The sequence below is a fragment of the Anopheles arabiensis genome, chromosome 2 (assembly GCF_016920715.1).
Source record: "Anopheles arabiensis isolate DONGOLA chromosome 2, AaraD3, whole genome shotgun sequence".
Lineage (NCBI taxonomy): Eukaryota > Metazoa > Arthropoda > Insecta > Diptera > Culicidae > Anopheles > Anopheles arabiensis.
Window position 1 is genome coordinate 36,850,807 of NC_053517.1, and position 22,368 is coordinate 36,873,174.

General features: G+C 49.0%; 2 protein-coding genes and 1 long non-coding RNA gene across 11 annotated transcripts in view; 2 read left to right on the forward strand and 1 right to left on the reverse strand.

Annotated features, from left to right (window-relative positions):
• Positions 1-9,600, forward strand: part of LOC120898244 (protein roadkill) — a 70,851-nt gene extending 61,251 nt beyond the window's left edge. For 6 of the 7 annotated variants that reach the window (XM_040303810.1, XM_040303808.1, XM_040303809.1 and 3 more), the window contains exons 4-8: positions 7,226-7,347; positions 8,303-8,582; positions 8,658-8,835; positions 8,939-9,260; positions 9,429-9,600. In XM_040303810.1, the coding sequence (XP_040159744.1) occupies positions 7,226-7,347; positions 8,303-8,582; positions 8,658-8,835; positions 8,939-9,260; positions 9,429-9,576 (1,050 nt within the window). In that variant the 3' untranslated portion in view covers positions 9,577-9,600. The remainder of the gene's footprint in view (positions 1-7,225; positions 7,348-8,302; positions 8,583-8,657; positions 8,836-8,938; positions 9,261-9,428) is intronic. The other variant, XM_040303805.1, reaches the window with a different exon arrangement.
• Positions 9,601-15,798: 6,198 nt separating this feature from the next.
• LOC120898240 (LIM and senescent cell antigen-like-containing domain protein 1) lies at positions 15,799-22,285 on the reverse strand. 3 transcript variants are annotated; one of them, XM_040303796.1, is made up of 7 exons: positions 21,903-22,285; positions 21,501-21,612; positions 18,542-18,661; positions 18,133-18,438; positions 17,784-18,042; positions 16,888-17,029; positions 15,799-16,789 (listed from the first exon to the last, which is right to left on the reverse strand). In XM_040303796.1, the coding sequence occupies exons 2-7, from the start codon at positions 21,515-21,517 to the stop codon at positions 16,590-16,592; spliced, it is 1,044 nt and encodes a 347-aa protein (XP_040159730.1). In that variant the 5' UTR covers positions 21,518-21,612; positions 21,903-22,285; the 3' UTR covers positions 15,799-16,589. The 3 variants fall into 3 exon arrangements, with proteins under 3 accessions (XP_040159730.1, XP_040159731.1, XP_040159729.1); XM_040303797.1 differs by lacking the exon at positions 21,501-21,612; XM_040303795.1 differs by lacking the exons at positions 21,501-21,612; positions 21,903-22,285 and adding an exon at positions 19,263-20,102.
• LOC120898246 lies at positions 21,079-22,073 on the forward strand. Its single transcript, XR_005738634.1, has 2 exons — positions 21,079-21,193; positions 21,261-22,073. It is a non-coding gene; the product is annotated as an uncharacterized LOC120898246 (long non-coding RNA).
• Positions 22,286-22,368: the final 83 nt, after the last annotated feature.

Genomic DNA, 22,368 nt, shown 5'->3' on the forward strand with positions numbered 1-22,368 from the left:
AGCGTTTTCTTTTCTGTTACACAGCTGTCCCTTTCTTATTTGTTTTCCGTTTGTGTGGGTGGTTTTCCCCTCGCTTCACTGCAATTGAACAAACGATGGCTGTGGGTTGAAGGGGCAATTTGGTGGTAGCTTATCATACATATCATATTTGAGCATAAGAGTTATCGAACAGAGGACGTTTGAATAGTTTAATGTAAAAATGCGATATGCAAAACCCAGCATGGAGGGCAACTATTAAAGAAAAGCGCTGCACAATTGGTTTCGTCAAAATGGAGCCCTTTTTCCTTCTTTTTCAGCTTCCTATTTCACTTCCTTTCTTCGCGCGGCGGGCGTAAGCTGCTGCCTATGTTTGTGAGTGATGCTGATCGCTGTTTGCCTTTCTCTCGCCCTCGCCGCGTGATCAATCTGCTGAGCTGCTGCTCCCTTCTCATCCCTTCTCGTGCCCCCCCTTTTTCTCACCCAACTCAGCCATTGTTGCTCGGTACTCTCACTTTCGTCTGTGGGGCCAGCAGTTTTGTTTTGCGCGGGAGGCTGACGGGAATAATGTTATGCTTCTCCAATTCATCCCCCGAGCGAGGAAGCCCTTCCACTTCTTCTCTCACTCTTTCTCTCTCTTTCTCTTTCTGTCTGATCTCTGAACAACAGGGTGATGTGTGTCCCGTACCGTGTTTATTTAAATGTGAAACAATCAAAAATGATCACGGGACGAACCCCGCATCCCGTTGGCGCCCCCCGGGGGGGGAGGTCATACTACGACCGAATGCACTTACTTTCCTTCGGCCGGTCGGATTTCACCCGAATGATTTGTTCCGGTTTGGTTGCCGCCGGTCCTCCCCCCTGTGCTCCTCTCTGGTGTCCCATCGCAACCGGAAAAGTGTGCTGTGTGCTCTGTGACCGTCGGCCGATTGTGTGTGCAGTAAGAGAGGAGTCTGCCCTACCACCTCCTCCACCGCCACCGCCTCATCACTTGGCAGACCGCGCAAACGAGAGCGAAAGTGAAATGTGGATGGTGCAAAACGAAAATGTGTCCAACATTCACATTCACTACTTTCATTTGCAGCGTCGCTGTGTTCCGACAGTGTGTGTGTGTATCTTGGAATGGCGCATGGGGTGGGAGATAGGAGGAGACGATCGGCCGGAGCAGAAGAGCTGGCGCGATCTCCTTCCGGTCCGTATTTGGCGCGAAGAGAAGTGGGGGGGGGGAGGGATATGATTACGGAGGTGATGATCATCATCCAAGCCCCATCCAAAATTCATACCAAATACTTCTCTCCCCTCTACTATGCTGATTTCTCTCCCACACGCCTGGTCGCCCGAAATTACTCAACACGGTAATGTGTCGTTGGTGAAAAGTAATGCTGGAAATCATTCATTTCTAGCTGTGTGTGTCTTCGTTCGTGGCGAGAGGACTAAAAATTAGGTTTTTTTTTAAGGAAGAGTACTTTATGTACCACTGAGTGTGTTTCTTTTACTTTACTACACATACACTGTTAATACAAAGGACAGTATGTTACTGTTGGTTCCTGTACAACATAAATAGCACAAATGGAGAAACTCATTTCCTCAATTTTTGGACACGCTAATTATGCAAAGGGTTCGCGTTCGTGCGCCGTAATAGGGTTTGGATTTCCAGTCGTGTGCTAATTTTCACACCACCACTTGTGTAGTTTTTTTTTTCGCGTCGAAAGAGCCATACATACCTTGTTTTGTTGTGTAGTTCGTCCGGGCAGCAGCAGACATTTGTTTTATCTACGCCGCCATCCGTTTTTATCACATGTGTGACCATTTTGGTTTTTGCTGGTGTTTATGTTTACTAAACCATGTTACTGACAGTCTGCCTGCTGCAGCATGTTATTGCAAAAAATTTAAATATTGGAAGAAACAGTAATGTTCCAAAATCAATTGCGCTTGTAGTCAAATTATCGTTGAAATAAATTGGCTAAATGTTTGTCTATTGATATTTTTATTTTTAACTACAATGCTTCAATGCTTCCATGCAACAATTTACCTGTCGCCATTATATGCTCAAGGCTTATCCAGCGATCTCCTCGCCATAATCACCCAAGAAAAAGGGTTTTTTTTGCATTGATCTTGTTGTAACACTACAATACCACCGTGTATGGATAAGCACGGCAATGATCCTTCCCTAGCGCAAAGATTGATTTCCTTTGGGATGCTAAATGGATGATGAGGGGGCAGAGGGGTGTGTGCGCTGCTCGCTGTGTCTGCCTGTGTGCCCGTTAAGTAAGGAGGCGCCCGGTAGAAAAGCAGAGAGAAAGAAAGCACACTCGTCTCTGTGGTGTTGATCGCCATTTCCCGCGGCACAAACACGTTTTTAACCTCTGCTCTTCTGCCTGCCCCTCTTTCTCTCTTGCAGTCTCTCTCCTTCTCTCGCTTTATTCATTTCTCCGCTTACATAATGGTCGGTCGGATGCGGAATGGGGTGGGAGGGGTGCGGTGCTGCTTCGTTGGCTGGCTGATCGCCCGCAAACCATCCCACCATTCCCTCTTCCTCCGCCCCGCCGTGGTGTTGTGTAAGGGTGAAACTTTACGGCAAGAGGGAGGGGAGTCGTCGTAGCCATGCTGTAGAAATGATGGTTTCCTTTTTTGCATTGCTTCTGCGCGCTGGGGGTGGGGTGGTTTGCACTGTTTCTCCCCCCGAAACGAGATATCCTCCCAGCCGATCGGTCGGGCTCCTTTCTCCGCTGATCATTTCTCTTTTTCGAAAACGCTCTGCTCGGATGCATTCTCTCGCGTGTGTGCGCTCATATATCCTGTGAGTCGTTTCTCCAAATCGGGATATTGATCTTGGGTCGTGCGGGAGAAGGGGAGAAGGGAGGTGGCTTACTTTTACCGGAAATGTAGTACACTGTCAGTGTGTCCACTTCCTGTTCCGCTTGCCATTTTATGCCGGTTGAGGGTGGTGGTGGGGCGTTTCTCGCGCACTCGCCTCTTCTGTTCATCTCCCCCGTCGCACTCCTCCAGGGCTTTTGCAAAATGCTTGACATTCAACGACGCCGACAGAATCGGCGAATGGAGAAAGGTGTCGGGAGGGTGTGTGTGTGTGTGTGTGTACCCGGTTGTTTGTCTCGCTTGTCTGGTGTGTCAAAAGGGGAGCAAAATGATCGTTAATTCAAGGTGTCGTCTATCTTTGTTATGTGTATTACAGAAAAAAGTAAGATCAATACTGAAAGTAGCGTAGGGGAGGCGGGGTAGGTAGGAGTAGCAAGCTTCCCTCTGTAATCCCAAATCACCTCTCGCACTGGTACGGCGCCGCTGCCGCGAGGTGAAAGTGAAAGAGAGCACACGGAGGAGAGCCCCAGCGTAAGGCGTCGAAGCAGAAGGGAAAGGGGGAGAGGGAAAGAAAGATGAAGAAACGGCCATCGAATGCGGTAACACACTCACCGCCTTACACCCCGTGCCCTCCACCGTCCCGATGCGCGCTGGACGAGAAAGCAAAGGGAAGTGTACGGGTGTGTGTGTGTGTGTGCGCGCGAGAGAAACCCCCGGAGGTGTGGTGGTGCGCGGTGCGCTCGGTGAGAGTGAAATGTTTTTCGGCAGCAGCTTTTCATTGTGTAGTATTGGTTATGAAGGCGTGTGCGCGCGTGCGCGGGCTCCCTCTCGCGCGCGCCGTGTTGTAGTGGTGGTGGTGGTGGTAAACCGCTGGAGGAGAGCCTGAGACACTCTCACTCCCGAATGGCCCAAGCCGTCGCCGCAGCAGCAGCAATAGGGACCGATCGCGGCACAAACTTTGGCCGGCGCACAACAGTGTTTCGGAGTCGCTCGTCGAGAGTGTCAGCAGCCGTTGTGTGAGCGGAGCCCGCAATAGTTGTTGTGTTTGGTCGTCGGCGCGCGGTACAGAGTGTGTGCGCACGAACACACCACTCCCCACACGTTCGATCGGCCGGTCGCTCGCCATTGCGCCCTGTTGGTGTGTCGTGTTTTGTGAGAAGATCCGCGTGCACTTTTGTGAAGAGATCGTCTTCTTCGATTCGTAGCATCATCAAACCATTCGTACAAAAGCTTCCCAAAGCTCCCTGGTCCCAGCGAGAGAAGCACTTGAATCATTAGTGCTTCTGTGTTTTAATCCTCTAGCCAGTCCCCTTGGTGTGCTTTCTACCGGAAACCGTTCCTTTTTTGTTTGCCGTGTGTGTGTGTGCTGTGTGCGTGTGCATTTATAAATTCACCCTTTGAGTATTGGGGTAGCCCCCGTCTGTGATGTGTTTGTGTATTGTGTTTTTTAACGTATTTCGAGCTGTTGAGGCAGATTTTAATCTCACCCACCAAAGCTGTGTTCCAACGTCGTTACAAGTAGTTACCACCTGCGTTCGAAGTTCCTCGTTCACTCCCGCTATCTCCTTTTGTGCTGGGTGTATCGAAAAAAGCATCCAATTGCCTACATTCAGGCGGTAAAGGTTAAGAAAGATTCCTATTAGGCCCGCGTGTGCCGATTCCAATAGGAAAAGTGTCTCCCGTGCAGTGCTGCGGATGTGCCAGGGAAAGGCAAGCGGCTGCAGTTTCGTGTCCCCGTTGTGAGCGTTTTTTTTATGCAAAAGCTGAAAGCAAAGTCAAAATATGGCCGACAAGTGTGTGCAAACGGCAACTACGACCGTGCGGACGAGAACGATCGCCATTGCAACGGCTCCGGCCGGGTCGACTTCCGGCGGCAGTGGTGGTAGCAGTAGTGTCAGTGGAAGTAGTGGCGCATTTTTAGTACCTCCGATTGTGATACCACCGCGACCACCCCGCCGACGCATCCTGACCGCAACGTACATGGCCACGACAACGATTGCCAAATCGCGGCCACCACCGGCGGATGGTGACGATGATGGTGGTCCTGTCGCTGCGGCGTCCTCCTCCACCAGCCAGCACCAACCCCACCGACTGCTACCTTCCAGTACAACGAGCGCCGGTACGGTCGCGGCCTCCGAGTCGGCGGTTCTACCGGTGGCGGAGGGTCGGTTAGATCCTTCTCCTGTTGCAACTACCACCACCACCACCACCACCATGACAAAAGCGGGCGAGGACGGGTTTAAGGAGACGGACGATGATCTCGAGGAGCGGAAATACGTGTTCAAGATGAAGCTCAACTACTGCAACATCTACCTAGTGACGACCAGCTACCGAAAGGAAAGGCTCCTTCCCATTTTCAATTTTGCTTCTTCTTTTTTTGCTGTTGTTGTTGCTCCGATAATCGTCAGGCAGCAGTGGGTTTCACTTTTATCTGGTCGCAAGGGTAGCAAGGGGACAGAGGTAACAGCAGGCGAAAGGTGGGCTGAGAGGATTGTTACGTGTACCGTTTCCTCATGCTCTGCCACTGCTGCTGCTCCTCCGCTGTCATCTTTCACCGCAAAAAAGGCGTCGTTGTAAGAGAGAGAGGATGAGGAGGGAGACGGACGGAGGTGGCCAAGACAACACAACAGCACCTGGGGTCTGGCAGCTGCACCACTTGCGGGGCATTTCTTTTTCAGCAGCCACTCTCTACTTTTACATAATCGTTAACAACGTCTCTTCCACCTTCCTCCACACGCCCATCGCCGCACGATGATGGTGAAGAGGGGCGAAGGGAGAGGCGAATCTCCTTCACGCCACGATCACTTTCTTCGGAGTGTGGGCCTCCGTCACGCGGGGGAAAAGTCTGCAAACGGTCGCCCGGCGACGATCTCCATTGCATCTTAGTGTGTGTGTGTGTGTGGCGTGGGTTTTTTTGTCGATTTTGTTTTGTTTTGCTATTTCCTTTCTATGACGCGCTCTTTCTCTCTCTCTCTCTCTCTCTCTCTTGTGCCCTCCGCTTTGTCGTTCCATTGTTGATGTTGGTCAGCATCGTGCACACGCAATAGCCCCACCAAAAGCAACACACACTCTCTCACCGATCAAGAGTAAACTGTGAAGGGATGATTTGTTGTGTGTGTGTGTGTTTCCACTGTGACTCTCTCTCGCACGTACGCGCGTGTCACCCTGGTGGTGAAGGGATCCGTTTAATGTGGGGAGCCGTCCCCCTGTTGGGGGCACGTTTTCTCCTGTCTGCTGCACCCGTCAACCAACCACTCGCCGCTCCCCTCCACTCACTCGCACACACACAGCGTCCCTTTCGATGCTCTTTTGCAGGCGTCGGCGGTGAGGCAGGGGTTGCGCGCTTGCTTTCTCGTCTCGATGTTTATACCCGCAAGCTTCTTTTGCACGCGCGCGTGCTGGGAAGCTTTCTTCCCCTCTCAATTCTCCCCGCGCAGAGGTTGAGTGAGTGGGTGTTGTTTCGCGCTTAAACGCAGTGAAAGACCGGAAGAAAGAAAGCAACAGTGCGGGCTGCGGTGGTTGAAGAGGAGAAAGAGACGGGGGTGGAAGGCAGGGAGAGCGAATTAAAATATTGGTTACCTAACCGACCGACCGACGTTTTCTGTTGGGTTTTGGTTTAAATAAGGCTTCGTCTTCTTCGCTGGCGTGAGTCAGACGGAGAAAGAGAGGGAGAGAGAAATCGTAACAACGAAAGGACAGGAGCAACGGTGTGTATACCACCCTCTCCGTATCATCACCCCCAGGCACACCAACTGCTACCCCCTCTCCCTCTTCCCAGGTGTTAGGGGTGGCGTCTGTTTGTTGCGCATTGTGTGCGCATGGCGAAAATTGGAATGGAATATTGAAAACTTTTCCTATGCGCGCGCGGCATTTTCGGCTGGTTGAGGGGGGGGTGGGGAGGCCCCTTTCATATTCAACTTTTCTTTCTTCTTTCACCCGAATGATGATGATCCACACGACGATTGTAAGATAGAGAGAGAGGTGTCTGGCCCCGCTGCTTTCGTATGCGCGCGATCGTGGCCAACGCGTTTTGGGGTGTAAAATCTGTTTCACGGCCGGTCCGTCCTGGGCACACGCTTTTTCTGGCTTATGTTTATTTTAATTTATTTTATTTCTCCTTGTACTACTATCGGTGTCTGAATTTCAAATGAGACGCTCACGATTGCAAAAGAAGCAGTAGAAGAAGATAAGCGGCGATGACGCTGTGTCACGTTTTTGTCGAATTGCGAATCTTGTTCCAAATCTTATTACAAATTTTCCTGTTGGAATATTTGACGAATTGCTTCATATTTGTTTGGGGGTTATGTTGTATGAACGTCGTTGATTGCATTCAGCTTGTGTGTTGGGACGTGTCGAACGCTTTAAACTGAATAAAAACTCGATGTGACATAATTTTAATCTTGTCCTCCTCTCCTTTCTTTCCCGCCAACAGGTCAAAGTGGTCAAATTCAGCTACATGTGGACGATCAACAATTTCAGCTTCTGCCGGGAAGAGATGGGCGAAGTGCTGAAATCCTCCACATTCTCCGCGGGTGCTAATGATAAGCTAAAATGGTAAGTGTGGCTTTCTTTTGTGCGACTTTACCGTAACGCTCAAAATGCCAAATCTGTCTGAAAAGATAGAAATAAGATTTATTGTGATAATTTTCCCCTGACCATATACGGATTGGTACGGTGGGGAGGAAGAGGCAAAACAACGGGTTGAAGCTCGTGTTGTTATGAAACTGATCCTCTGAAGTTTCATTGCAAATGCTTCAACATCCCAATCATCTCTGTGTCCGCCCCACTCCCCACTTACTTACCATTGACCTCCAGGATCTTGCAGCCACTTTCTTCCATTCTTCCCGGGGTGGGGGGTGGAAGAGAGTATAGCGTCCGCGCTCGGTAGGATCCTTTCACCGACTCCGAAATTTCACCGGAAAGAGAGTGCCTCATCAAACCAGCAAACGGCGGGGGACATATGGGGGCGCACAAACCGCCCGTGAGAGAGATATCCGTGTAGAAAGTCTGCCGGCTGCGCCGCCGTCATTTCCGTGTAGAAAGTACAAAGGTTACATGCGATGGTTGCAGTTGTTGTGGTTTTTTTGTTGTTGCTGTTGTTTTTGCTCGCTTCGTCTGGCCTCTGTTGGGTATTTGTTTGCTTGTGGACGGTTTGGTGTTTATATTTTTTTAAAAACTTTCGTTTTAAAAACACCACCGCCGGTCGGTCCATGTGCCTACAGTGTGTAAAAGCTTTGTGATAAGCTTTAGTAAGGGCGAGCAGTGTTTCTGTGTAGTGTTCCATTTTTGGAAACACATTCCAATGGCGTTGGTTTACAGTCGCCCGCCGCGTTGCCTTTCATTGCCGTGGCCAACACATTCGAAACGCCGCATAACACTGCGAGAAGCAATGTAAAAGTAATATAAATTTCCAACATTCTCACCTGTATTGTGTGGCATTTTCGTCGTATGGTTTGAATGAATATTTCCTCTAAATGTATCGTCTTTCCTTCTGTCTCCCCTCTCCCAGGTGCTTGCGCGTCAATCCAAAAGGTCTGGACGAGGAAAGCAAAGACTATCTCTCCCTCTACCTGCTGCTGGTGTCCTGCAATAAGTCGGAAGTGCGGGCCAAGTTCAAATTTTCCATCCTCAACGCCAAACGCGAGGAGACGAAGGCGATGGAATCACAACGGGCGTACCGGTTCGTGCAGGGCAAGGACTGGGGCTTCAAAAAGTTCATCCGGCGAGATTTCCTGCTAGACGAGGCGAACGGCCTGCTGCCGGAGGACAAACTAACGATATTCTGCGAGGTACGACAGGCGCGTCTTCGGTTGCACTAAGCCAGAGTCTAATTCCCACTGTCCTTTGTTTTATACCGCCCGCAGGTCAGCGTAGTGGCCGATAGTGTGAACATTTCCGGCCAAAGCAACATCATCCAATTCAAAGTGCCAGAATGCAAGCTGTCCGAGGACCTAGGGACACTGTTCGACAACGAAAAGTTCAGCGATGTCACACTAGCGGTCGGTGGCCGAGAATTCCAGGTGCACAAAGCAATCCTTGCAGGTAGGTAACATAATGCGCTCACTTACGCGGGTGCGCACCGCAGCAAACCATGGGGTCCTTTTAATAATGCGATGATTTTTTTTTCTTCCCCCGATGCGCGCAGCACGCAGCCCCGTGTTTGCGGCAATGTTCGAGCACGAGATGGAGGAGCGAAAGCAGAACCGGGTCGCCATCACCGACGTGGACCACGAAGTATTAAAGGAGATGCTGCGGTTTATCTACACGGGGAAGGCACCGAACCTGGACAAGATGGCGGACGATCTGCTCGCGGCGGCGGACAAGTACGCGCTCGACAAGCTGAAGGTGATGTGCGAGGAAGCGCTCTGTGTTAACCTGTCGGTCGAGACGGCGGCCGAAACGCTGATCCTGGCCGATCTGCACAGTGCGGACCAGCTGAAGGCGCAAACGATAGACTTCATCAACACGTAAGTTGCATTTCGAGAGCGCTGTGCCGCGCGGCGCCAAACCGCCGGACCGTATGTTAGTCTTTCTTATGCTCATCGTACCATTTTTTCTCTCTCTTTCCTTTTCTCCCTTTTTTCTACCCTTCACCGTTCACTGTTCGGTTCCATTTGCTGCTGCGCGCCTCTTAGCAGTCATGCGACGGATGTGGTGGAGACGGTCGGCTGGAAGAACATGGTCGCGACCCATCCGCACCTGCTGAACGAAGCGTACCGGGCGCTGGCCACGCAACAGATACCACCGATCGGGCCCCCGCGCAAACGGGTGAAGATGAGCTGAAATAAAATGTTGACATCCGTAAATGCCGTGATGTCAACAACATCGCCTTCATCGCCGTCATCACCGTCATCGTCGTTGTCGTCGTCGTCGTTATCATCACAAAGCTCCTCCTCCAACACCACCACCACCATGAGCACCACGGCATCAGCAGCAGCAGCAGCAGCAGCAACCCACCTCACCGCTCCCTCCCAGCCAGCAGTGTCATCTTCCTCTCCGTCCCCGGGCGGAAGTGGCACGTTGGCGGCCACCTCAACCACCTCACCGTCGGCACCGGCACTCGCAGCAGCACTGCTCCTGACATCCTCACCAGCATCATCACCGTCGTCGTCGGCCTCCTCGAACCGATCGACCAGCACCACCACCACTACTACTACTTCATCGCATTGCCATGGCTACCAGCAGCTGCTACCATTATCCTTAGCCGCTTCGCCCTCGCCGGCCCTGGTACAGTCGTCCACGGTGGCAGCTTCGAACAGCGGTTCGGCCTCGCTGTTGATCAATCATCTTACGAGCAGCAGCAAACCGACGCCGTCATCACCGCCCGGCGCCGCTGCCCCAGCGTCGCCCTCCTCCAGCCCGTCATCGTCATCGGTCGGATCCGGCGGAAGGGTTGAAGCTGCAAAACCGTCGACGACGGTTCGCACTGAGGAGACGATCGGCGGTAAACGGCAGGCTCCGCTGGTACTGGTGGCATCGGCGACCACGCCCAGGAAGACAAAACTGAGCCACAGCAGCGGCCACTCCTCTGCCCTCGTCGGTGGACGTGGCGGTGGTGCCGTTGCGGATGGCGACCCTGCCTGTCCGAAGGTAGCGCTAGCGTCGCCGATCGTCAACGTGGTGGTGAATGACATTGCCGCCGGGCTGGCGAACGCTGTTGCAGCGGCCGTCGCGGACGCCGTCACGGTGGCAACGATTGGTAGAAACCTGATCATGGCAACGACGGCAGCCGCCGCCCCGCCATCCGCTGGCAATCGGCATCATCATCACAATGCCCGCACCAACGCCACCACCACCAACACTAACGGCGGTGGCACCGCGCTCAACTCGTACTCACAGCTGCGCCAACAGCTCGAAATGGGCTCTTCGGCCGCCGTTGTTGGCGGGGGTGTCGGCAAAGGTGTTGCTGGACCGCATCAACATCATCATCGTCACCATCATCAGGCTTCCTCGCAGCAGCAGCAGCAGCAGCAACACAGTCATCTGAAGCAATTTCTTAGCGCCGGTGCTGGAGCCGCTGGAGGTGGTGGTGTGGGTGGTGTAATGGTGGCTACTGCTGGCGGTGCCGGCAACCAGCACCCTGGTGGTGCAGCACAGCAACACCACCACCATCATCACCATCACCATCACGTACATTCGCAGTCGAGAAGGCACGCTGCCGGAGGTAGTAGCAGTGGGGCCGTCGCTGGTGGCAGCACTGCTTCATCCAGTGGGGGTAGTGTCGCAGCTACTACCGGCGCCACCTCGCAGCCGGAAGTCGTCGTCACCATCCATGACAGCAGCAACGGCAGCAGTGGCAGCAGCAGCGGCAGCGGCAGCGGCAACGGTCGTAACAATAATCGCTCCACGAATGCGATCGTCGATGCCAACTCAAACCATCATCACCACCATCATCGATGGTAGGACAGGGAAGAGTTGCTGAGCAGGTGGTGGCGCCTGGTGTAGGAGATGCGGGCTGTGGAAGGGTAGATCTAACAGCAAAACAACGCTTAATGCAAAACAGGAGGATAATACGTACGTTGCACAGTTTAAGATTAGTGGTGAGAAGGAGTCAGATGGTTCAGACCATAGCTGTGCGTGTCCGTGTGCGTCCGTGTGTGTGTCCGTGTGTGTGTGTCTGTCCATGTAGTGTGTAGTAGAATGGCATAGAAGTAGTAGTAATATTTGATAAAATAGTAAAACAAAAGCAAACAGCCAACACAAGTGTGTGTGTGTGTGTGTGTGTGTGTGTGTGTGTTAGTGTGTGTGCCGCGTGTAGTGAAGATTGGCAAAGGACAGCGATTTGGATGGTTAACACATCAGGAGGATTATAAAGCGCATTATGGATTATCCAGCACAGTCAGGCGACATTCTTCTGGTCGTAACCTTCACGCATCTTTTGTTACATTACTGACCTTCCTCCTTTCTTCTTTCCACACCGCGTGCAGTGCAATTGCGTACATCCTTCCATCCCCGCCTGGTTCTCTCATTCCAATGCACACTTTTGCACACACACACACGCGCGCGCGCGCGGCCGATTAATTGATTCTCTGTTGCTGCGGACACGCCAACAGTTTTTCTCTTTCTTTCGCTTCACAATGCAAAGCGCAGCATACACGCACACTCACTCACATACGGACACGGTTTTAGTGTGTTCTTGCGTACTGCGCTCCTTCAACTCTGCATCTCTCGTCTCGTTTCGATTCTCCTGTAACCCTTTTGCATAGGAGCCGGGTTGGCGTGTACTCTGTTGCCCTTGGTTACAGTGACGCACGCATCCCGGCTGCTCCAAAGCCTTCTACCACACTACTCGGCAGGTGGCGGTGGGGAGCTACCCTAGCAACCGACTGGTCTAGCACCTTACCTGAACAGCTGGCATGATTCTTTTGCTGTTTTTTTTTCATTTCAAATTGTTCAAAGCATAGATGAATGTGTGTCTGTGTGTGTGTGACACTCAACACATCACCTCCCCTTTCGCGCAGAGTTAAAAATAATTTATGCAATGTGATATTTTTTTTTGTCGTCTGTACGTGTTAGCTAATATTAATTAATTAGTAATATGTGAGAGCATGTGAAGTGATGAGGAAATGAAACGTAAAGGAGCGGATTAAACAACAATCACACACACACACACATAAACACACGCATCGCACGTCGTACACAACAGGAAGCCAGCAGAGGAGGGTCCAGAAGAAGAGGATGATGATGATGATGATCACAAAAAATGATGGGTTGACAGAGGATACGAATTAAAGACGATAACGTTTGGACGGCAATGATGATAATATGGTAATGTAATAGGACGGTGACAGATGATGTAAGTAAGGCGAATGTTCCGGCAGATTGCGGATGTCAAGCAAAAGGAATGAAAGGGATGGGAAGGGCGGGCGTTGTTACAGTAGCAGAACAAAGAATTGTAGAGTGCGTGCATTGAGGGAGCAAGGGAGGGGGGGGGTGTTGGCCAATGAAAAAGAAGAAGTAGAAGCAGCAGGATGTTTGGTTATCGTGCGTGCATGGGCGTAGAATGCGCGTGTGCGGATCAAACCGGAGCGCAGGAAGAACGCGGATGGTGGATTAAGATTGCATTGCGCGATGCACGACAAAGAAGATGATTGTAACAAGAAGAGGCCAAGTGTAATCTATTTTGCTGATAATAATGCTAATAATAATGATGATGAACCTGTTTAAAGGTAACGTTCTGTAATTGAGCTCTAGATTATGCATGTGTGTGTGTGTGCAAGATGTATGTATGTTTTTTTTTGTATGAAAGGTTCATCTGTGGGAAGGGGGCGGCAGTGTGGACCCCACACCTCACGGGAGAGTGAGAAGCAGGGAAAGAAATTGGGAAAACGAATTGCAATGCAGTGCGCGGTGAGAAAAGCAATCCGCGTGCACGCACAGACGCACACACACACATACTGTTGTGTAGTAGGGGGTTACTATTTGGTTGTTTTTTTACACACTCTGACGCGTGTGTGTGTGTTGGGTCACGTTAGTGTTGTGCCTGCTTGGATGAACTCCAACGGGTGGATTTGTGAGCATGTTGCGCTCCCCCCCAAGTGTTGATCTGTCTTAATTGTGCTAGGAAGAAGATGTGTGTCTTTCCCACCATCGGTCCCCACCCACCCAAACCATTCGATCTCTTTTTTCCCTCTTCTCTTTCTCTCTTTCTCTCTCTCTCTCTATCTTCATCCCTTCGTCTACATTGGGCAAATGGAAGGATAGCATTTTTGAAGGACTGCATTCGATTCGTTGCTTAGTAGAACGTAGTAAAATTGGATGCAATTGGAATCCTATTGGATGTAGCGTGCATTTTTCTTATTGCATAATAGTGAATGAGAAAGAAGCAACACGTGCGCAGACAAAGCATATTTTTTTCGGCTGGGTATGATTTTTGAAGTTTACCTCAAACCAACCACACACACACACATCCGCATATGCACATCAGAAAAATTAAAATTAAAAAAGTGTTTGGAAAATGAAGAAAAACTACAGCCATTCTTCCGATGTACATTTTTTCCTTATCCCGTGTGTGGTCTCCCCCCTCTTTACAATGTGTAAGGAAGGGATGGAGGGGCTGCAACTTTCGTTCGATCCTCTTATTATTATTTTTTCCATCCGTTCTTTGCCTTCTATTCATTAAGGATTGTGTTTTTTTACGTTCTTTCAATTAAGATTCAATTCACTGTGAAGCGAATAGTTGTAGTAATAGTAGTTGATACAATGTGTGTGTGTGTATGTGGATTGACTTGTGTAAAAAAGAGAATCGGGAAGATAAATGGGTGGGTGGGTTGGTTTGTACGAGCCGCCGGGCAATGTAAGAGAAAACAAACGTTTTTGTTTTGTTCGTTTAAACGCAAAATGAAGGGAAGGGGAGACACAGGATAAAGAAGCAGTGTAAACACACTGACACACACACACACACACACACACAAAATAAACAAAGCTTACAATAAGTGAAACGATTACAACCTAATGTGCATATTTACATTTACATACACTCGTAGCAATTGATGATAATGCTGAGAATAGGACGAAACGGATCCTGTTCCGAAGAAAGGAAAAAGGGTGAGAGGGGAGTGGTTTGATTGATACGAGAGAGGGAGAGAGAGAGAGAGAGAGAGAGAGAGAGAGAGAGAGAGAGAGAGAGAGAGGGGGGAATGTGATTGAATTTAGTGGGTTTGGAATGTGGAACAATCAAAGAACGAAGGACAAAACGATGGTTTTGGTTGGTGGCTGGCGTGACCCATTCGTTGTTGTACGGTCTCAATCAAAACGGGTCATTTTCTTCAACTCATACGTAACACACCGTCAACATGCACGCACACAGATACGCAAGTTTTGGTCTTTCTAAAAAAGGAATAATCGTACTACGGGCAGTAGTAGCAGCAATGCAACAACGGTTAAAGCAACGTAAACGCCTTGGTACAGATTTCGAACCATGCAAGCGAAAAGATTCCGTTTTTAAGGACTTTTTATCCTTTCCAAACACAACAATATATGTGTTTGTGTGCATGTGCTGGTGCGTGTGTGTGTGGAAGTAAGAGTTGGCCCTTTGAACATTGTACGGCTGCAGCACAACAGAGTACACGATCGAGATGATGTGGAATCAGCGCTTCGAGAGTCGGGTGGTGTGCCGCGGTGGTTTCGATATTCGTTTTTTTTTTGTTTTGTTTTAATTGCATCGATACAACGTAGGAAGGAAGATCAGAAGAGGAAGGAAATGTGAATTGAAAAGTTTAAAAAAACGCCTGTGTGTGTGTGTTTAGTACGTGAGTGTAAGGACAACTTTAAATGGAACATTGTCTAAGGCAAAGTAATAAACGAGATATAACAGTGTAGGGTAATAGGTGTAGTAAGCGACAAAAGCAAACAAAACAAAAAGTGTGAAAAGGGGAAGAGAAAAAAAAACTAAACCACACAGCAGATGCGCGACACACACACAACAGCAACAATACAAACAAACAAAAACACGTAAGCAAACAAAAAAGCGATAAGTTAAATTTAGTACGATGGCTTCATATGTGATTATAAACAATTTAAAACAAGGAAGAAGTTGAAACAAGTAACAAATAAGGTAAGCGAGAGAAGAAGGAGAGACAGTAAGCGAAAGCGATCAAGAAGAAAATGGTAAAATAAAAATAAATGAGTTGAAAAATAAATATCATTACTTTTTTTTGTATATGAATCAAACAAAGAGAAAACATTCGCCGCCATGAGCCCAACAAAGGAGTAAAACAAACTCTACGGCGTTACCATTGATACTTACCTGGTTAGAAGATTTCAGCCTACTGCGAAGTATTCTAGGATTCACTACGTTAGGTGCCATTTTAATGACGTATGGCTGTGGTCACGACGCCGAATCCTGTCGAATCGACATCACTTCAGAGCAGGCTGTAAGGAAGTGCTTTCGGCTAGGCTGTAAAGCAGTTGACTTTTTCTATATTCAAGTTGTTTCTATACAGTTGGTTCAGCAGTAGCAGCGATTATTCTTTCTGTTCTATCTAAATTCGATGCGGCGTAATATTTGGAGTTAAAATACAAACACATTAGTTTATTAAAAATATTACACACATACTAAACTCATCATCATCATCGTGATGACTCTGTAGCGAATTTCCCTATCTTGGGGAAGGTACGGTTCGTTGCTTGCTCGTCGTTTTCACGGCATTGCTGTTTCTCCGTCCGCTCTGCTGTTTACCCGTTAACGTGTTAAATGTTGTTATTTCAAAAAAGTAAGTAAAAACTTTAATACTAAAACATTACAATTACATACTACCGAACGATGGTTGGGTATGTGTGTGTGTGCGCGCATTATTGGTTGGCACTATTCGAGCACCGAACATGAACAAATACGGACCGTCTACAGTTCTCTACAAAAGACTGGTTCCTCCTCTACACACGAGACTAATAATTAATTCCAGAAACGGTTAAACGTAAAGCTTGGTGCTTTTTAAATACACTGCTATATAAAACGGGTGCACCAATTGTAAATCATGTTTTAGGAAGGTACAGCATCGTTCCTGACTACGCGTGTAAAGGCACTGTTTTAATCTTGCACTGCCAGGAGGGCGTTAGTAGAATGGTACTAGACTTCACGAACACTCACGTGGTTTCTTAATTACAATAAGCATCGGGGAGTTTGTTAATAGCTGATTTTATCTTGATTGTTCAAGTAAGTTTCGTTTTCAAGCACACAATGCGCTGCATTGGCCAGCGTGTGCGGGTTAGATTCGGTTTGCAATTCGTATCGATTTGCTGCTTTCATTATTGGCACGCAGAAGAGAGTGTTGTTCAATTGACGTCCGCTTCGCCCTTTACGGAGCCGGCTTCTTGATTGTGTTTTCGTGCGAAATGCGCAAGCGGCGACGGAGCTCGCTCGGGAACCGCTCGTAGCACTTTTTGCACACCGGTTTCTCGTCGTACTCGAAGAATTTGGACTTCTGGTCCAGCTTCTGGTCGCAGATCGAGCAGGAGAAGTGATGAACGCACCAGGCCTTGTTCAATGCGGTGAACACTGTTTTTGGGAGATGGCAATTGATGTGGAAAATGTAACGTTAGAAACAATCGTCAGGTCGAAGGTCGATTAGCTCCAGGCTCGAGCGAACCACTTACCGTCACCAGCGATGACTTGATTGCAGACGAAGCACAAATTTCCAAACAGCTGATGATAGTGCGTCTCGCAGTAGGCCATGCCACGCTTCTCGTAGTGACGATGGCCAAGGAAGGGTTTCTCACACTTGGCACACACAAAGTGCTACAAAGAGAAAGCATTGAGGAATGTTAATACCATACCATACCATACTAATATATAGCCAGTAATTAGCCATTAAATTGTGTGAATTTGAATTTGAATTTGAATCCCTAAAAGATTTCTTTGCGATTGAGATTTGATTACGAATAGATTGGGATTGGGATTCAGATCGGGATTGGGTTTGCAATTCTTTTGGGATTCTGATTGGACTTGGGATTCGTTTGGGATTTGATTGGTATTCTGATTGGGATTGGGATTGCGATTGAATTATGATGTAAGTACTGCAAAGTTAAATAATTTGGAGTAAAACAGAATGACCTCTTATTCCAGCTTTAACTAATTCACCCACCCCTCCCCCCCACGCTGCAAACTGCAATAAAACGCTGTACCACATTGAGATTGGAATTCAAAGATTTGAATCCCATCCAGGATTGGGATTCGAAGATTCGAATCCCTTCTGAGTTTAATTTTCCCATCACTAAATTGGATATATACCTTGACAAATAACAGTGTTTTTTGGGGGTTCTCTTCTTTTTGGGACACTGGGCTCTACGGCACCCTTTTTAGCTAGGCCCATTTGGAATCCTATAGGAATATCTAATGTGCCTATCCGAAAATGGTTCCGTACAGTCCAATTCACTTCACATAACGTTCACTTCGCTTTATTAAAGAAAGTGTCCCAAAATAGTGAAAACCCCTGAAAACCCCCTGCAAGGACATTTCTAACCCCATTTTTCCGACCTCCCTAAATACATACCTCAACGTGCCAATGCTTTCCCAGCGCGGTGACAACCCGTTCCTCGATCGGCCGGCGACAGGCACCACAGATCGGGATGCCCATGCGATCGTGGCATCGCAGGCAGTACAGCTCGTTCATGTCGTTGGCGGCATACCCGCTGCGGTTCTTCACCTCCCGGGCCGACGAGTCCAGTTCGGCACCGCAGGACGTACAGTTGAAGTGATACCCGTGGTAAACTTCACCCCGGAAGCGCAGTGGCGCATCGTCGATAATGCCACTGAGAAGAAAGAGTAGAAGATAAACAATCCCGAAAATTAGTAATCAAAACGAAACGTTAGCGCTCGATTCCACCGTGCCGCCAACTTACTGGCACTTGTTGCAGACGAGCTTGCCGAGCCCGACCTCCTTCTCCTTGCGATTGCAATCGTGGCACAGGGCCCGGTTTTGGTTGCGTATGAAGCCCGAATCGGCCAGCGGAATGCTGCAGCGCTCGCAGGTGAAGCACTGCGGATGCCAGTTCGCCGCCATCGCCTTGATCACGCGTCCGATCACGAAGTTGTTGCACTTGGCACAGCACGGCGCAAACAGGATGTGGAAGTCCTTCTCGCAGTACTTGCGGCCCTCGAACTCGTAGAATATGCCGTCCTGGAACTGGCGGAAACATTGCGCGCAGCTGCAAAGGAATGCAAACAACCGTAATTGAGTATTTTAGTTTCCGAAGATCCGAAGTCGGTGCAAAGGGCACACAATGCTTGAATGATGTCGGAAATACTCACACAAAGCATTGCGTATGCCAGAGCTGCCCGTTGGAGTTGACGATGCGCTCGTGCGGTTCGAAGCCTTCGTCACAGCGCGTGCAGTGCATCGTGCCGAGCGACATGTTGTTGGTGGTGACGCTGAAAGAGGGATACTTTTCATTAGAGATAACCACTAATGGAGATGATTTGGACATGGTAAGGTGAGTTATTTTTTTATATATGAACGTCGCTGAGAAAGCGCATGTCAGTCAAGTAGCAACGGTTAGGTACGACGAAGGCCGTCTTTAAGATTACATCGAATTTGACTACACAAAGCTAACCGAATGCTTCATTTGATCAACACCATCTTCTCAAAGCATATTGTAGCGTTAATTTCCCTGGTGAGTATGTTTGCCAACAGAGATAATTCGATTTCAATTGAAAAAATACTCTATCCACCGTCACCAAATATTAGTTAGCCACCTGTATCACAAGATTGGCTAATGGTCTGGAAGAGCGAAGAAATAAACACTTCATATATGTCACCGGCTGCATGTGAAAATAACAGCAGAGGAGTGGTTTTTGAGTCTTCGTTTCTCAAATGCCTTTTTACTGCGATTGTAACTTCCGAGCAAACTCCTTTGCAAATCCCCACCGAAGCGAATGAACAACAGTTCCGGCCGGATCGCGTCATCGCCTGCTACGAGTTTTGTTGACACTTCATTGCTGGAAGGGGGAAAAAAGAGGAACGTTGACTAACCCGTCGCCGGCTGCCACCGTTTGCACGTTCGATCTTCCAGACTGTTCCCACGATTCCATCCTTCTGCCGGGTGTGGTCGGTGTGCCCGGTGCTATCCCGGGTGTCGGTAGATTCTGATACGCTCCGGGCGGTTGTTGCTGCCCCGAACTGGACGCTCCTCTCTGTGGCGTTGCGCCGTGTGAAACGTTCGGCTGTTCGAATTGCACTGCCACTCGCGTTTGCGGCGACGCCGTGCCGCTATCGTACACATTTCTGCTGTTTGCTGTCGTTAAGAATTGCACATTCTTCTGACCCCCTGCCGAAGGGTGCGTCGGTGTGGAGGTACACAGGGGAAAGGGTACTGTGGTACCCCCGAACCCCGTTGCCATTCTTATCGGTGACTTCGGTTGCTGATAGTAACTCTCCACCTGGGGATGGGGTGGCGGATAGGACGCGACATTCTGCTGCATCTGTGAGCGTGTCGTCGTCGCTGTCGTCGATTGCTGTGTCGAACTGGCTGACATGAGCCGTGGCGATGCGGTGGAGGAAGGGCTGTCCGTATCCCGCCCGGGACGTAACATCATATCGCTAGCGGATACTGCTGCTGCTGCTACTGCACCACCACCACCACCAACACTGCCACCCACTGCTGTGTGGAGTAGGTTCTCCTTGGACGTGGTACGGCGCTTGTAAAGGTTCGAGTCTTCCAGCGGTTTCAGTTTAAGTGCACTCATAGCGTTTTCTCGTACGCCCTGCTGTTTGCGCTTCACTTATCACGTTCGCGCAAGCTTCGGAAATATGAGGCCAGACTTTGTAGCTGACGCGGCGGTCTCGTCTGCAATGTCACCACTAAAACACGGCTGTACAAGCGAGCGACAAAAAAACGGATTGCTGCTGCTGCTGCTGCTTCTGAGCGAGTTCTGGCCGATACTGGACGTGTGTTACAAAACGAGATACACAGTTCCGCTGCACAGCAAAAGGGATTAATAGCCCATCGTGATATCGCGAAATCGCGGTGCTACAGCTGCCGATAAAGGAACTCGCGCGGCGTGGCTTTCAGTGCTTCACAGCCGTTCGGGATCGGTGGACGTGTGTAAAGCGGGTGAGAAAGCGACCCCGATTTTTTGTGTTCTTTTTGCTTGCTTGCGTATCCGTGCTTATCCGTTGGTCACCAGCAAACCACCACTACGGCAGCAACGCCAACTTCGACCTGACAGCAGATCGACACGACACTGTGATGGCACTGGCTCGCCACCACTACTGCTGCTGCTGCTGATCCGTGCGGTCCAGAAACCGGGTCCGGTCCACCTTTCCAATAAGGATTGGTGCTGGACGGCTGCCAGTTTCGGTTCGGCGGACTATTCCACCAGACCACCCCCTTCCCCAACCAGCAGAAAAGAAAGTACGGCGCAGGGAGTAACGATTTACACCATTTAAGGCAAAAACACGTCTCTCGTTCGGGCTGGTTCGTCAGGGGAATGTTCGGACCGTTTGCCATCGTTACGGGCACATCTCGGGCGTTTCGGACGCGCTTCGTGCAACACAGGACGGGTTTTGGAAAGGCTTTTTTGTTCACCTTTTTGCTTGGTACACCATCAGCGTTTGGCCGGAGAATCGCAAAGCCTGCTTTGTGACATTTGTCCTTCTTTTACTCTGTCTGTGCCAAGTGGAGCGCTTGTGAAGAGCGCAAGGCAAGAGAAGCAAATAGTTGTGATGCGGGAGAGATAGTGGGAGAGTTGCAAATTGGGAAGCGATTGTGCGAATTGCAACGTATTGGCAAATGCATGAAAGATGCGCCAAGATGTGCAGTCATCTTCAACGTTCAAAAGCAGTGTGATACGCATTAGTGTGTTGTGACGATTCAATGATTCGTACCTCTGTTCGGTTAAAGTGATGTGAAGCAATCTTAACATCGATCCTGCGCGTAAACAACGTGTTAAATATTGCTCAAGGTAGAATTTTAACTCTAAATATGTAACGAATAATGTTTACCCAAGTTTAGTGTAAATTTGTGATTAGCTTTCTTTAGGTACGTTCATTGCGCTTTGCTTAGCGCCAGCAGGCAAGCAAACACCTGGCGTTATGTGCTGGTTTATGCACTTGAAGCAAAACATCTGCCGCCAGCTGGCCATGTTAGCGACATCCACCAATACGAACATAGCTTTTTTTGTCAATATTTGATCACATTTGTTAGTTTTGCTGTTGTTTAGCGCACCACACCCATTGATCTTGGCACCGATCTAGCACCAGAAGGCTTACCCTGCAACTGGAGCCATGTTCTAAATTTGGCAACAACGAATCTCTCCCCCCGGGGTGATCGATTTCCGTAAAAGGAAGTACTTTTTGGACGTGATCCAACGGATGTGAAAAACTACAAAAAAGGGGTGTACAGCGTGTGTAAGTTGCGTCGAATTATCAACACTGTTTCGATATCTTTACGAGCGATCTCGTTCTTCCCACTTGGCGTGGTGTATTGCAAAGTCACTAAAACTCGAGATGGTAACCATACAAAAAGACCTTGCACGGTACGGTGGGACGATATCTAGGTAGGTGGTACTCGGTCTCTACGTTCTTGATAGGCCTACTTGATGCGAACGACGATCGCACAATTCGACGACCGTGTGCTGAGCTGATGAGCTCATAATCTTCACACATACGCACCTCTTTCGGCACCTGGACGGTGGTACGTTGATTATTTGCAGAGGACGGTAATCTGGTCAAAGTATTGATAAGGCACTCGATGACGACGTAAACGATGAACAGATTTTCGATTATAAATTAAGGCACTATTTGCAGCAAAAGTTAAATAAACAAAAAAAAAGTTATTTCATCTCCTTTCGTGTTGATTTTCTTCGCCACACAACCACTGACAGCTGTCAGACTGCCTGCGCACGTTATGGCAATACAACATTAGCTTACTATAAAGCTGCTATAATCCATCCGACAAACGAATATTACGTCCGACACTTTTACACTCGTATACTCAATTCAATTGCATGTTGATGCAAGGTGTTTTGAATAAATTTTCAAACAAATTATCAATCTTGATTGCGTGAAAAATTAAGATAATTCGCGGCACATTAGCCGAACGCCGAAAGCAGCTCTGCTTTTTCTCAAAACCTTCCGC

Bases quoted from the DNA above. Each gene is read 5' to 3' on its own strand.
- LOC120898240 (XM_040303795.1), bottom strand. From the start codon at position 19,975: ATGAGTGCACTTAAACTGAAACCGCTGGAAGACTCGAACCTTTACAAG. The intron at 18,662-19,262 runs GTTAGTCAACGT...TCCCTCTTTCAG, and splicing joins ACGGTGGCAGCCGGCGACGG to CGTCACCACCAACAACATGT. The intron at 16,790-16,887 runs GTAAGTGGTTCG...TCCCAAAAACAG, and splicing joins TCAAGTCATCGCTGGTGACG to TGTTCACCGCATTGAACAAG.